The 14999-nt window shown below is 35.5% G+C and overlaps 1 protein-coding gene across 2 annotated transcripts; it reads right to left on the bottom strand.

The window, feature by feature from the left end:
• Nucleotides 1-107: 107 nt before the first annotated feature.
• LOC110621025 (light-inducible protein CPRF2) lies at nucleotides 108-5200 on the bottom strand. 2 transcript variants are annotated; one of them, XM_021765030.2, is made up of 6 exons: nucleotides 4665-5198; nucleotides 3622-3718; nucleotides 2239-2449; nucleotides 1366-1441; nucleotides 1153-1278; nucleotides 108-838 (listed from the first exon to the last, which is right to left on the bottom strand). In XM_021765030.2, exons 1-6 carry the CDS (start codon nucleotides 5076-5078, stop codon nucleotides 443-445), a joined length of 1320 nt encoding a protein of 439 aa, XP_021620722.1. In that variant the 5' UTR covers nucleotides 5079-5198; the 3' UTR covers nucleotides 108-442. The 2 variants fall into 2 exon arrangements, with proteins under 2 accessions (XP_021620722.1, XP_043815207.1); XM_043959272.1 differs by lacking the exon at nucleotides 1153-1278 and having other exon boundaries at nucleotides 4665-5200.
• Between the last annotated feature and the right edge of the window lie 9799 nt (nucleotides 5201-14999).

Here is a 14999-nt window from a genome sequence, read left to right as displayed (position 1 = left end):
CCGAGTACGATTGTAAGCTTAATTATTCTTTCTTCCTGTACCTTTCAACGTTAATTTCATATCATTCAGAGGTTGTAAAACAGATTATGTGCCAAATGCAATAGGGCTGAACAAAAATACTCTCAGATTTAACTGAAATGATAAGTGTTATACAGCTTTTGAGCCAGGCGATTTTGCAGAAAAACATCCCTAAAAAATCATTAGGTTCCCAGGAGTCTAGGACAATGTGATGATCCCTTGAAACCTAAAAATATCTTGTTCTGGCAACTCCTAAACGTACTAAGAAATGCATCAGCCTTGGAAACAATAGCGAAAGCAGGCTGCTGGCATACTGCAACAGAACCTTTTACATACAGTTGAAGTGAAAACCATACTGCAACAGAATGCTTCTTGACGATATTCTTCAGTATAACCACCTTCACACTTGAGGCCATTCTGTTTGTTATATCTGCTCCCCATTGGACTGAGGCCCTGGAGTTATACCCCTGCGGATCTGTTTCTGTAAATGCTCCAAACTAGCTACTCGCTGCAAGGAAGCTGTTCGTCCTTTCATGTTCCCTGCTAGTCCCGCTGCTCCAGAATGTGGCTGCAAGTTTTCAACTGAAGAGATGTCTGCCAAAGCATTATTGACTCTTGACTCATGAACGGACATAGGGTTATTTGGAGGCTGATAAAAGTGATGATTTGGATCCTCATTGACGGGAACAGCAGCATCTGTTGATGTATCAGAAGGGCTTCCATCAAATGATGACATGCTTATTGTAGATATCTCAGGCAAGGCATGGATTAAAGGATTCAATCCGGTAATCCTTTTGACTGTCTCCTCAGCCATCTTCACCTGGAAATGCAATCATCGAAAGACAAGGCACAGTAAAATGTCAGTTTTCCGACTCCTTTCTCATGCAAATATCTCCACCATTAACCATTTAACATGTATCTCACATACACATGCATGAAGCATGTGTGCATGGGGAAAAAAGTGAGGTCATAAAAACATCTTTTTTTTTATCTTATAGCTCATAAGGATGGGTGTCCAGGTGAGTATTCAGCAAGCACTAGGAATTCTCCTGCAAGTTTTGAGAGCAAACCACATGGTTCTCAAGTATATTTACAACGCTTTTAAATGATTTACAACGTTTTTAAATGACTTACCTTTGCTCTCAATGTTTCAACATCAGCTTTTAAAACTCTGTTATCAACAGCTGCCCCATTGTACTTATTGCTTATGTTAGACAGACGCTTTAATAGAGAAGCATTTTCAACTCTCAATTGAGAAACCTATGTAAGTATAAAGAACAAAGAAGTTTAGAGTTCCATAGAAATGAGATGTTTATAAGTGAAAGTAGCCAGTAAAAAGAACCACACCTGTGTCTCAAGATCGGTCAAATGGGCCTGTTTTCTTCGTCTAGATCGTCTAGCTGACTCTCTATTTGAAAGCATTCTGAAACACAGCAAATGATTCATAGGGTAAGTAAATTATCAACAGAAGTATCTGGAGAATAATATTGATCAACTTTGATCAAATAAACAGGAAAAATGAAATGAGCACACGTTTAGGGATCATCATGTGCATTAAATATGACACTAACTGCTACTTTCTGAATGCATGTTTGATATTAACTTTTAAAGAAAAAAAAATCCTTGGAAGACCTAAAAGAACCTTCTCAGAGAGAAAATAATTTTGATCAAATGATCCTTTTGGCATTATATCTCAGGCATGTTTTATGTGACTTTGGCACTGCACAAAACTCAAAATACACAACACACAAATGTTTGAAGAGAAATTCTCTGATGAAAATATTATTGTTAAAAATCTTCAACTAAATACAAGGAATTAAAAGGTGTTTATAGAAGTTTTAATGTGATGGTCGCAATAGGGAAATAGATGTACTATTTAGGAATTTAACTAACTAAAATACAATAAGAAATCTAGATAAAGATAAGAAAACTACATCCTAGTTGAAACAGGAAACTGAAGGAAATCCTAATCGAATAGAAAAACATCTAAAAAAAATAATCATGCAGCAATACTTGAGAGTAATAAAAATGTGCTTGAGCTTCTTGGAGACATGTTTTGGCTATAAAGAAAACTTTGTCATTGCTGTCCAGAGAGGAACACACTCTGGGCTGTTTTTGGACCCTGGAACACATCCTGGGTGTGCTTTCCTCTACCTGATCAGCCTATGCACTATGCAACAAATCTGTAATATTAGAAACAAAGCATAAGATTATGGTTACCTCCTTGCTCGTTTTGCATCAGTAGGGTCCATATCCTTGGTTATTTCAGTTTCTCCTTCATTTTCATCATCTTCTGACTGTTCTCTTGATGATCCACTTGTTGTTGGCTTCAAAGTAGCTCCAAATTTCTTTTGTGTGCTAGGTAAAGAGGCGATTCCAACTGGTCCATTGGCATCCATATCTTGTGACCAGGGTAAGTCACTTCCAGCCTCTGCATATGCAATTAAAAGGATAATTAATTATAGAAATATATTACTTATTAAGACATGTTCAAACCTAAACATATAAATTATGCTAAAAAGAAAAGCAAAAGAACAAAAAAAATGCATTAAAAAAGAATTTTGGGCTGCTTGTGGCATCCAGATGCAAAAATCTTGGGGTATCATTGGCATAATGTCTTACATTTCATATTGATCAAATTTTACCCTTCTCAACTACAACTCAGTTTCTGCCAAATAATATTTTCACTTTGGAAATGACATGGGTTAAAAAGCACCACGTTGAAAATATAAATAATGAAAGGGCATAATGTAAATGATTCTAACTTTGAATTGGCTATCATTTTGATCTTAAGTAGCTCAATCATTGGTGTAAGCTTGTATCTCTCCGAACTTAATATGATATCAGAAGCCATAATGAGTTATGGGTTTTAGCTGCCCATAGGGCTATATAATTGACCCCATCTATTGGGTTAATATCAATTAATTATCAAGTGAAAACCATGTTGTTATACTTGATTGGGGAGTATTAGGAAATGAATTGGGTTAAAGCGTACCATATTGAAAATATAAATAATGGAAATGAACAACAAAAATGATTGGGTTGTAACATTGAATTGGCAAGATATTTTGATATATAACTAATAGGCAGCTCAATCAATTGTATAATAAGCTTATATTAAAAAAATTAATAAATGTAATGCCCCCACTACTCTCTCCAAATTAATTGGATAAGAAAGACCGAGTAAATATGCTTCTGAGCATGGGTACGATGTTTGCTTGGATGCTATAATCTAACTGCCAGAAAAAATATATTTTAAGGTAAAAGCTGTGGAAATACTTTCTAAATTATTTTACATATTCATTTACCATTAATATGGCACATGTCTCTGATGATTATGTCTCTGATGATTATGTCGCTGATGATTATGCAACTGGCCATTAGCCATATTTCTCAAGTCTCACTAATTTGCTAATTATATAAGCCACTTTTAAAATTATACAAGGATCCTCATCGAGAACAACCATGACATCAAACTATAGTGGTTTCTTTGCTAATCCCCACATCTAAAATTTTTGTATCTCCTTTATTATAATGAAAGCTTTCACATCCAGAAAAGGTATACAATTACATTCATATACATGGACATTAAGTGATGCAAACCTTTAGGAGCAGCATGAGATCCTAATTGTGAAGCATTTGAAGCCTGTGATCCACTATCAGCTCTAGCAGGAGAATCTTGAGGTTTCAGAAAAGGTGCCTATTGCAAGAATAGAACATATTAAAGTAACCAGATAAAATTGGAAAGCACAAGGATGCCTTAAAATTTTCTTTGTTGAATAAATAGATTCTTCAATTTGCAACAAGTCTTTGCAGTAAAGGATAAGAAGTAGCATAGTGTAAATGCAGTATGTATGGAGTTATGCTACACAATCACAAGAATAAGAACGAACATCTGAATCACAATGCATAACCCTGTCATATACACATGTGAACAAGCATCTTACAGCTAACCACCTTTCCCTTATAAGTCCAATAACTCTCATTTGCCAGTAGTAAGACTTGTTCTACTAACCACTTAGTTCATGAAATGTGGTCATTCTTGTTCACAGAAGAGTGTTCAGTGTTGGCTTTTTAAACATTCATTTCCAGAGTCCAGATTCTAAAATAGGCAACAAGCTTTTTTGCCACAAAAGGCAAATGCTTTAATGATCAACCAACCATTCAAGCTATATTTGACAATTATTCGGTTAAAAAGTTGAAAGTCATATTTAAGCGTCAAATAGGCTTGGCTACCCAGCTTTACTAATTCTTGTCATATGTTTCATATCTTTGGTATCCTACTATCTAGTGATACCAAAAGAGCTGCTTTTTAATACTTGGTGGGTTCTCTGGTTTAGGTTTGGTCAAGATTCAAGGAGAATTTTCTTTATACAGCTCATGCTTAGTTTAGCTTTAGTCCTTGTTTCAGCTACAAAGGCTTATGACAAAAGTTACTTTCCCTAAAACGCACCAAAATATCCACAACCAAAACCTTGTAGCTATATCTAATCGGGAAGGAGAAGGGTATTGGTAGAATACCTATACAAAAAAAGAGAACCAAAAACAGCCGCTTTGAGTTTCTAAATAAAGGCTAGATAAAAACTGATTTTCCCACTTACAATGATAACAACAATAATAAAACAACAAAGAAAAAAGTTAATTACCCGGGACAGGGCAACGGCGGCGCAAGCCAAATTGAGTTTACTTTTCAAAAACGCCTGGTACTCCTCGGAACCCACCGCAGTATTCGGAGGAGCGCCGAGAGCCGCAGCTACATTAAACGGCGTGGTACATCGCCCATTGGTAAAGGACGATGAAGCAGTCGTTTTATCATTGTCCTTCATCTCAACGACGTCACTCTTGTCCCCAGCAGGAGCTGAAGAAGACTGCGGCGAGGAGTCAGAGGCTGAAGCAGAAACAGGGACAACAGAAGCCTCTTGGAGAAAGCGCTGGAAGGCCCATTCAGATTCGCTCCGGTTCATCTTAGAGGAATCGTCGGTTTGAGCAGGAGGAGGAGGGGGCGGAGGCAGTGACCAGAACTGGTCTGAGATTTCCCCGACTGAGAAGACCCTGTCCATATATATACACTTCGGTACCCGAAATGAAAATCTTGTGGTGAGTCGCTAATCTGGTGTGGGTCTGGGATTTGGAGACGTTGAGCGTTGGTTTTCTTTTTCTTTTTTCTTTTTTCTGTTTATCTGATGTGGGTCTGAGGTGGAAGTGGATAAAATGGCTGTTGTGGAGGTGGGGACCATGTTACGAAAATTAATTAAATAATATTTTACATTTATCAAGTGGGAGAAAATATCCGCTACTTGCCTCGAGTATGTACAATTCACCCATCTTCATCCTTCTTTTGGTCCCTACAAGGCTACAATCAATTCAAATCTCATCAACAAGTGTCAAATTTTCATTTTACTTCTTTTTTTATACGATTCATAAAATCTACCATTATTTAATATTTAAAATTTATTAATTCAATTAATTAAAATTTTTATTTTTTAAAAACTGAAAAATTATTTTTTTAGATAATAAATAACTTCTTTAATTAATTAGTTAATACTTTACCACATAAATTTAATTTTACATATAAATAAATATTAGAAAATGAATCTTTTGAATATGATTTCTAATCTCCATATAAATTTAATTAATTGATTAAATTTATTTATCTACCGATAATAAATATATTTAAATAAATTTAAAAAATTTTCAATTATACTCTTTCAATTTTTAATTTTATTTATAAAAAAAATATTTATTCTCTCTTCTTTCACTCCAAAAACTTGAGAATTTTACATTAATAAGTCTTGCATCTACCTGTTCTAATAATAGCAATAAACTCAATTATTTATAACAAACTCAATTATTTCATTTGATAATATTAATAATTGTTTCATTAAATTAATAACAACCTCAATTATTTATAACACAATGCTTTAAACTTTTATTATAAATAAAGATTACTAAAATAAAATATCTGGTGAAGAAATCGGAATGGAAAGTTTAATTTGTGGTTGTAATTTTAATGTTTACTTTAATTTCAAATTTTTAGAGAGAAAAAAAAAACCCTAATTCAACCACTGGGTGGATTTTGAATCAAAATCAAACTTGTTAAAGCTGGATAGAAAGAAGAGACGATTTTCTCATCGTGGCCGTGATTGGATGACTCCCGTGAGATGCGGCGACTTATGGTGGATAAATCCTAAATCCGGCCCAGACAATGGGTGGACCACGAGGGTATCTTTTGGGCCCACTACGACTTTTTTCTTCCCTTCAAAGCAACATCATATTCTCTTCGCTTTCTTTCCTTTCATTTCTCGCCAAAAGCTAGGGATGTGCATCGGTCGGTTCGGTTCGGTACCGAATCGAACCGGCCAAAACCGATTTAACCGAATTGTTTCAAAATGTAAACCGAACCGAACCAAATAAGACAGAAAACTGAATCGAACCGAACCGAACTGGTTCGGTTCGGTTCGGTTCGAAACCGATTTTTGAGTTTTTTTCTAATTTCATTGAATTATATCTAACCAATTGAACTCTCCAAAATCCGAAACTGTTACTGCTCACCCTCTATTTCTTTTTTTTTTTATTTTCTAATTGGAAGAAGAAAAAGAAGTAGTCCTGCAAAACACAATGCTTTCAGTATAGTAATTAAATCCACAGCAGTCTTTCAAATTCACAAATTGAAACTAAGTAGAAACTAAATTAGACTTCAAATGTTTGATTGTACTCAACAATCTAAGGAGCGGTAATTAAAAAAAGGGGGCTCCGTGGAAGGTTAAAGAAGCAGTAACATCTCCAAACATCATGTCAACAAACAATAAGTTAGATCTAATTCAGCCAATAATATTGAATAAATTAATAGCTCAGTAAACCAACAACCAAAAGATTTAATAATAATCAGCAAAACAACAAGATTCTCTGGATAAATTAAAAGTCAAGGTAATCAATTTAATTGTGAATGGAAAAAAAAAAAGGTTTTATATACATAATAAGCATAATCTCGGTGTAAAGATTAAAGAACACATGAATTAGAATTCTAGTTCGACCTCAAAATGGAATTTCCATGGCTTTCCTCAATTTTCTCGGGAACCAAACAGAGATAGAAACATGCGCCAGGGTTATAGTGAAAAAATAAGCTGAGCTAAAACCTAAGAGCAGATATTACCTCTCCGCAACAAATCTTATCAAAGATCCAACCTTGACAAGCGACCCACCCTTTCACAAAATCAATTGGCTGCGGGACTGAAGCGGCAAAGGATGGAGAGAAGAGACTGGCTTTGGCGAGTGGGTGGCAGGGTGGGTGGCTGTGGGACTGGCGACTGGGGTGGGTGGCTGTGGCTACGGGACTGAAGAGAGATGAAGACGCGAAGGATGGAGATTAGGGATTTGGTTTGAGAGAGACGACGGTATGCGCCGCGTGAAGAATGACGAGGGATGGGAAGTGAATTGATATAACCCTATAATAAAACGCTGCGTTTAAAATTAAATTCGGTCGGTTCGGTTAGACGGAATTATTTTGACTCCAAAACCGAACCGAACCGACCAACCCTAAATTTTTAAAAATTAAAACCGAACCGAACCGATTTTATTTTAAAACCGAACTAAATTATTAAATTAAATCGATTCGGTCGATTTATTCGGTTCTAACCGAACAGTGCTCAGCCCTACCAAAAGCTATTTGTTTTTTTTTTCTATAATATTTTATATATAATTAATTTTAATTGTAACATTATTTAAATTATTATAATTTTATTTTAATTTAAATGTAATTTAAATTAAAATCTTACAATTATAAAAAAATATAATTTATTTTAATATAAACATTTTTTTTATAGAGAGTTAAAATTTTCTATGTAGACAAAGCCTAATCCTCGAAACCCCTCTTCTATTATCTCCATCAATTTTCCTCTCACAGCTCGGAAAAAAGAAAACCAAAGCCTAATGCTTCTTGTATAAGAAAAAGAAAATAATTATTTATTATTATTTTATCATTTATGCTTTTAATTGTTTTCATTATATATTCTTTAATAAAATGGCAAACAAGTTTTGTCTGCCACTTATTCATCGCACTTGTACATTTTTTTTATTTTTTTTATATGATAATTGGGTAATTGATTTTTTAAATTATTTTTAGTTATTATACGTACGATATATGTAAAATAAATTTTATTTTCCCTTCAAAATTTTATTTAAGTTCTAAAACTTTTGAAACTAAACCTGTTGATGACAGCAGGGTTTCACTATCCCAACACGAGACTAGACCCGCGAGAGTAGTATTAGTCCGAGACCCACGAAACCTCTTTGATGGGCCGGACTAGTTTTTTCAGCTTTGACCCAGTCTTATCAAGTGGATTGGATCACTCATGAACCCCAATCTGCTCCCCACGAACTCTGCCCTAAAAAGTGACAAGAGAAAAGACAGCAGACCCAGTCACCTTGCAGTCCTGTCCATACGCGTACCGGAGAAATTAAATGGCTGTCTGACGTGAGACAGACGTCTGACGTTTTCGTATGTATGGATGTATATGACAAAAATATGAGGTACCGTAGCTGTGGGACATATAAAGAGAAATGATAAAGAAGAGAAGACACCTTCCTACACTTAAGTTTTTACACACACTAAAAATCCTATTCTCTGGATTTCATAACATCACCTATGACTTAAGAAAATAATAAGTTTTCAATAAGTTGATTGTTTATATTATTCATGGCAAATATTAGCTTTGGATTGATACTTTCAAACACGGCCTAGTTCCTATTTTTATATATGAACCACTATGTCGTTACCACATATTAAAGCATTTTGGTCAAACATGGATGTTTGGCTTAAACTGGACTACCAATGAGCAAAAGACATAAAATCAGCCTGTTGAAATTTGTAAAAGCATAAATTTGAAAATCACGTTACGTCAGCATGATGGCACCAGAATTGGGCATGCTCCATAGTCTCATCTTCTTCATTGCAAATAAGGTATAAGGGATTGATCTGGATTCCTCTCACCAACTAGTTATCTTTATCAGGAATAGCATTATAGATTGCTCTCTAAATAAAGGTTTTAATTTTGAATTTGATGTCCAAGTTCCATAGCATTTTCCATTCAAAAGTTTGGACTAGGATTTTCAAACCAGAACTTTGTATGCAGACCTAATGGTGCATTCCTCCAAATTTATCATAGTGCCAAACTATAGAGTTTTCATTGCCCGTTGATGCAACAGGTATAAACAATAGCCTCAGCTTCTTAATTTATAAACAAATCTAAAATCATGTGAGTCATCCATCTTAGATTCTCATGATCAATAAGATCTCTTACTAAGCCTACACTATTCTGATTGGTGGGTGAAGGTGTTGGATGAAAACCTCTCATACCCGAAATCCATGGGTCATGCCACACTAAGGTGTTTTCCCATCCTCTATGTACATCTAGAATCCCTCTTTAACAAAAGAAAAAATCTCTGTCGGCTAGCAAGCCAAACCCAAGAGATCCAGAAGCTGAAGTTTGATTCCTTACTAATTTTAATTAGGTAAAATTACCACGGAAAAATTGACTAGTCCATCGATTTTAAAATTTATATTAAAATATTTTTAATATTTTAAAAAGTCTATTAATTAATCTCTACATTAATTTTATCATTAAGTATTTTATTATTTAATTCTTATATCTTTTGAAAAATTTATTACTCTCTCAAATTTTTTAAAGTTTTATTAATTAGCCTCTTCCTAACAGAGACATTTTAAATTATTTTATAATATTTAACAGTTAAATTAATATAAAAATTAATTAATAGACTTTTTAAATATTAAATATATTTTAATATATTTTTTAAAATTAAAAAATAAATTTTTTCGTATTATAAAAATTAAATAATAATTTATTTTTTAATTATGGGAGTGTTTGTACAGACTGGCCCACTTTGATTTTGCAAGACTGATCACTTTGATTTTGCAAGACTGATCACTTTGATTTTGCAATATGAGCAGCCAGCTTCTATTGATCATGGAAAACCAATCCTAGACTTGTTGGATCTCAAAGGTACACATATAAATTTGAGTTGAGCTTTTCTAAAGGTGTAAGAGAGGAGTAGGAATGTAAATGGTAGGGTGTTTGAGAAAATTAATGTAACATCCTCAAACCCATAGCTAGAGCAGTGACATCATTAGGTATGAGTTAGACTATTTCATTACTAGAGTAAGTGGCATTAGGGGAGGTGCTAGCTTAACTCTAGGCTACTAATAACTGAATCATAGAAATCTCAAATAAAGAAACGGACATATCCAGAAATGAAGTAGACTGTGTGATTAGCAAGTCGGGAACGAGTCACTTTCGGGAGGTGCTTAGGGTTTCCCGACGTGCTTGCTTGAGGTGCTTGCTTAATCCGTCATGCTTGCTTAAGTGAAAAGGACTTCTAAAGGCTAAATGTATAGTTTAGTAGGTCAATCTATGAATATTGAAAGTTTGAAAACTAAATTGAACCATGGTAAAGAGTTTAGTAGGTCAAAGTGTAAATATGGAAAGTTAAAACATAAAATTCATATTTACCTTTCCATGTGTCACCTAACTAAGGAAAGGAGAAATGACCATGCAAAATGAAAAGGGTTGTCATCTTCTTTCTTCCTCCAAATTGCCGTAGGTCACCCATTATCAAAGAAAAAGAATTTGTTTTGTCTTTCTCCCACCAAAGCCAAGCCAAAACTTCACCAAATCAACTTCTTCCTTTAACCAACATTCATCCTAAGACCAAGAGCTAAAGGAACAGCCATATAGGGAAAGAATTGAAGAAGAAAAGTTTAGGGTTCCATATACACCAAGCTTGAAAATCAAAGGTAAGCTTAGAAAGGTGTAGGAAATAGCATCTTTTCATTTATTCATGCATGAATTTAAATTATAAAGCTTTAATTTATAGTTTATTCAATCCTTTCCTAAGATATAAATTGACCTAGGTGAAGGAACATCAAAGGGAAAGGAGATAGCTAGAGAGTAGAAGAGGAAAAGAAAGAGGAATTCAAGAAAGGTTTGGTGTTTGTATCATTTTCTGTTTTCCTATGATTCTGCCATGAATAAGTGAAATTAGGGGTTGATTTTGCTTGCTGGAAATGTTGCTTTGATTGTATAAATATGTTATATGAATGCTAAAATGATGTTTGAGAGGCTTAGAGTAAAGAAATTTAATATCAGAGCTAAAAGTGCAAAGCTGGCAGAATAGGTTGTAACAGGGCAGCTTGTGTTGACATCCTTATAACTTATTTTGTATTTATTGAAATTAGGCCTAAGATATACCAAATGAAAGCTGAGACAAAGATCTAAAACTTTTATGAATTGACTAAATTCTGAATCTGTAGGTAACATGATGAAAATTTGAAGTGAACCTAAACTGGACACAGAGTTAGTGCATCCGGAACAGTGTGTATTGATTACACCATAACTAATTTTGTACTCAGTGAAATTTGTTAATACTAGTTCCAAATGAATCCTAAAACATATACCTAAAACTTTTTAGAAGACACCTAAGCTTGAATATGTATGAAAATGCCTGATTTTGATATGTTTTGTGGTACTATAAACAAGTACCAATACTGGACTGATTAAGACCTTATTGAGCAGTTTGTAAAGAAAAATTCATAACTTAAGCTAGGATGATCAGATTTGCATGAACCATATCTTGTTGGAAAGATAAGACATAAATATACATTTTTTATGTAGAACCTGAAGTCAAATTGTAACTCTAAACTGCTTGAAAAGTGTATGCAATATATGGCAGAATGTAGTTTTCTCTATTGAAATGCTAAGTCAATAAAGTTTTGCACTATTTGCCATGAGTTTTCCATATTGTAAACCTTGGCATATGATATATGTACTTTGGAAAAAGAAATCAAATAGCTTCAAATGACATGCATTTACATTGATACATTGAGTTAATGATACTTGGCCCTGGTAAACGTAATAGGAGTCGAGGTTAGCTTAAGGGTATGGCATGCCATATAAACATACAGAGTTCGCAGTACTGCTACCGATACATGATCTATATTTGAGGTTACTTATCAGGTACCTCATAAGCATGGCCACAGAGCCCTGCTATCACAGTTTTGGCCTCTGAGCCTACCGTTCGGCACTCAGTGCCTACCGTTATAACTCCTTATCTACCTAGTCGATCCTACTATGTGTTTATAAGGGCTAAGATCTTAATTAAGATTGATACTTGATTTTGTGAACTTATTGGTGAATGTTAACATGTTTGTATCTACTAGCTTGTAATTGTTTACTTGATTATCTATATAAGTGAACTTGTTTGCTTTATCTTGTTATTTGTTTTCTATCACCCACTGAGCATTAGCTCAGCGTGTTGGTTCTTACCTCACGCAGGTTGTAGATAAAGTAGATACGCGGAGTTCATCAGAGGTCTACATCAGATATCAAGGCCATTATCATAGCTGGTAGTTTTGAGTCTCTGAGTCATAGTACAGTTATATTTTGGCATGTACATATTTAATAGAGTGAGTTGTAAAGGTTATGTAATCAAGGAATAGTAAGATATCAAATGACAGTTGTTAGTGTAATTATAAGTGTGATTTTCATATGTATTACAGGTTAAAGTGCTAATGAAACAGAGGAAATTCTGCCAAAAATTTTGGTTTAAAAATATCACATTTGTTTTAATCACTTGATGAAATTTACATGCATTAAAAAAAAAAAAAAACTTGGTATTTACAGATAAAAGAAATTGTTTAGTCTTGATATGCCTAAATAGGTATAGTTTGTGACAGACCTTGTTCTATCTACACTTGATAGGATAAGGGGTGTTACAATTAGTGGTATCAGAGCAAAGGTTTAGGCGATTCTAGGTCATAGTATGTATGTGTATATGTGTAGTATATGTACATGCCAAAATGAGTTACAGCTATGATATGGTTCTGATGTAAATCTCTTCTTTATGTCTTTAGGTGTGATAGAAGATGTCATCTGAGTCACAGAGAGCAATAGATGAGGAGGTAGAGAGTCATGCTCCCTCTGAGGCAGCTGCACCTGCTGCTACTCCTCCACCCGCTGCTGCTGGCGGACCAGGGCAGGATGCTTTGTTTCAGCAAATAGCTGAGTTGATTAGGAGGGTTACACAAAATGTACCAGAGGTACCACCACCACCACCTGTAGCAGTCCAGGTTCCCCCACCTGTTGTAGCCCAGGCACAACCTAGGCCTCCAATAGAAAAACTCAGGAAGTATGGTGCAACAGATTTTAGAGGTAAAAAAGAAGATGATCCTTCAGCTGCAGAATTCTGGTTAGAAAGTACAGAAAGGGTTTTACAGCAGCTACAGTGTTCACCAGTAGATAGCTTGATGTGTGCAGTATCATTGCTAAAAGATGAAGCGTATCGATGGTGGACAACTTTAACACAGATGGTTCGACCAGAGCGCCAGACTTGGGAATTCTTTTTGTCAGAGTTTAAGAAGAAGTATGTTGGTGCCTTATATATAGAGGAGAGAAGGAGGGAGTTCTTATACCTCAGACAGGGCAGGCTTACAGTAACTGAGTACGAGCGAGAATTTGTCAGACTTAGTAAGTATGCCACAGAGATAGTTCCTACAGAGGAAGAAAGATGTAAACGCTTTGAGCAGGGATTACATGCTGATATCAGGATGTACCTCACAGCTATGCATATCAGGGAACTTTCAGTTTTAGTAGAGACGGCCCATAGTCTGGAACGAATTAAAGAAGAAGAGCAAAGTAGAAAGCAGAAAGGGCAGCAGAAGAGGAGCCAAAGCCAGTATCAGGGACAATCCTCTGCATCTCAGACAAGTAGTAAGAGACAGAGGGAATTTCAGCAGTCAGGGCAGAGAGGGCCACCTAGGCAGATTCAGAGACCTGGGCAGAGTTTAGTAGTGAGGTCTGGACAGCAGACTACCTCAGTATCCAGTACAGGAGGACCAGGTAGAGGGTTGCCACCAGTATGTGAGCATTGTGGCAGGAGACATGGCGGAGTATGCAGGAGATTGACTGGGGCTTGCTATTTATGTGGAACCTCAGAGCATTTTATGAAGGATTGTCCTAGAGGCCAGTCAGTGCAGCCTATGCAGACGGAGAGATTTATGCCGTCAGGGTCTAGAGGCAGAGGTAGAGGTAGAGGTGAATCTAGTAATGCTCAGAGTCACAGAGTATCAGAGACAGTAGATAGACCAGACACTAGAGCACCTGCCAGGGCATATGCTATTCGTGCAAAGGAAGACCAGGACAAACCAGATGTTATTGCTGGTAAATTTTCTATCTTTGGTAAATATGTTTATGCATTAATTGATCCTGGTTCCACACATTCATACATCAGCATACCCATCAGTAATGAGAAGGGAATTGAAGTAGAACCTTTAGAACATGACATATCAGTAACCAATCCCTTAGGACATCTTGTGCTTGTGAATAGAGTTTACAGAGATTGTCCTATGTGTGTGCAAGGTCATACCTTTTTAGGTGACCTGATAGAGTTACCTTTTAGAGAGTTTGATGTGATTTTGGGTATGGATTGGTTGTCTAGACATCATGTCATAGTTGATTGTAAGTTAAAGCGAGTCACACTCAAAACATTAGAGGGTTCTGAGGTTATAGTTGTGGGTGAGAGGTCAGATTACCTCTCTAATGTCATATCTGCCACTACAGCTAGGAGGTTGATTAGAAAAGGCTGTACAGCTTATCTAGCCAGTGTAATTGAAACTAAGAGGGAAGGTCCTAGTGTGTCAAACCTACCCACAGTATGTCATTTTCCAGATGTATTTCCTGAAGAGTTGCCAGGGTTACCTCCAGAAAGGGAAGTGGATTTTGCTATAGAAGTTGTGCCAGGCACTGCACCTATTTCAATTACTCCTTATCGAATGGCTCCAACAGAATTGAAAGAGTTGAAAATACAGTTACAAGAATTACTTGATAAGGGCTTTATTCGACCTAGTGTTTCACCGTGGGGTGCACCAGTGTTGTTTGTGAAAAAGAAAGATGGATCTCTTCGATTGTGCA

Source organism: Manihot esculenta, chromosome 8 (assembly GCF_001659605.2).
Source record: "Manihot esculenta cultivar AM560-2 chromosome 8, M.esculenta_v8, whole genome shotgun sequence".
Taxonomy (NCBI): domain Eukaryota; kingdom Viridiplantae; phylum Streptophyta; class Magnoliopsida; order Malpighiales; family Euphorbiaceae; genus Manihot; species Manihot esculenta.
Note: the sequence above shows the minus strand (reverse complement) of the source record. Positions and strands in the feature narration are given on the sequence as shown.

Bases quoted from the DNA above. Each gene is read 5' to 3' on its own strand.
- LOC110621025 (XM_021765030.2), bottom strand. From the start codon at position 5,078: ATGGACAGGGTCTTCTCAGTCGGGGAAATCTCAGACCAGTTCTGGTCA. The intron at 3,719-4,664 runs GTAATTAACTTT...TTCTTGCAATAG, and splicing joins CCGCCGTTGCCCTGTCCCGG to GCACCTTTTCTGAAACCTCA. The intron at 1,279-1,365 runs GTGTGGTTCTTT...ATACTTACATAG, and splicing joins TGACCGATCTTGAGACACAG to GTTTCTCAATTGAGAGTTGA.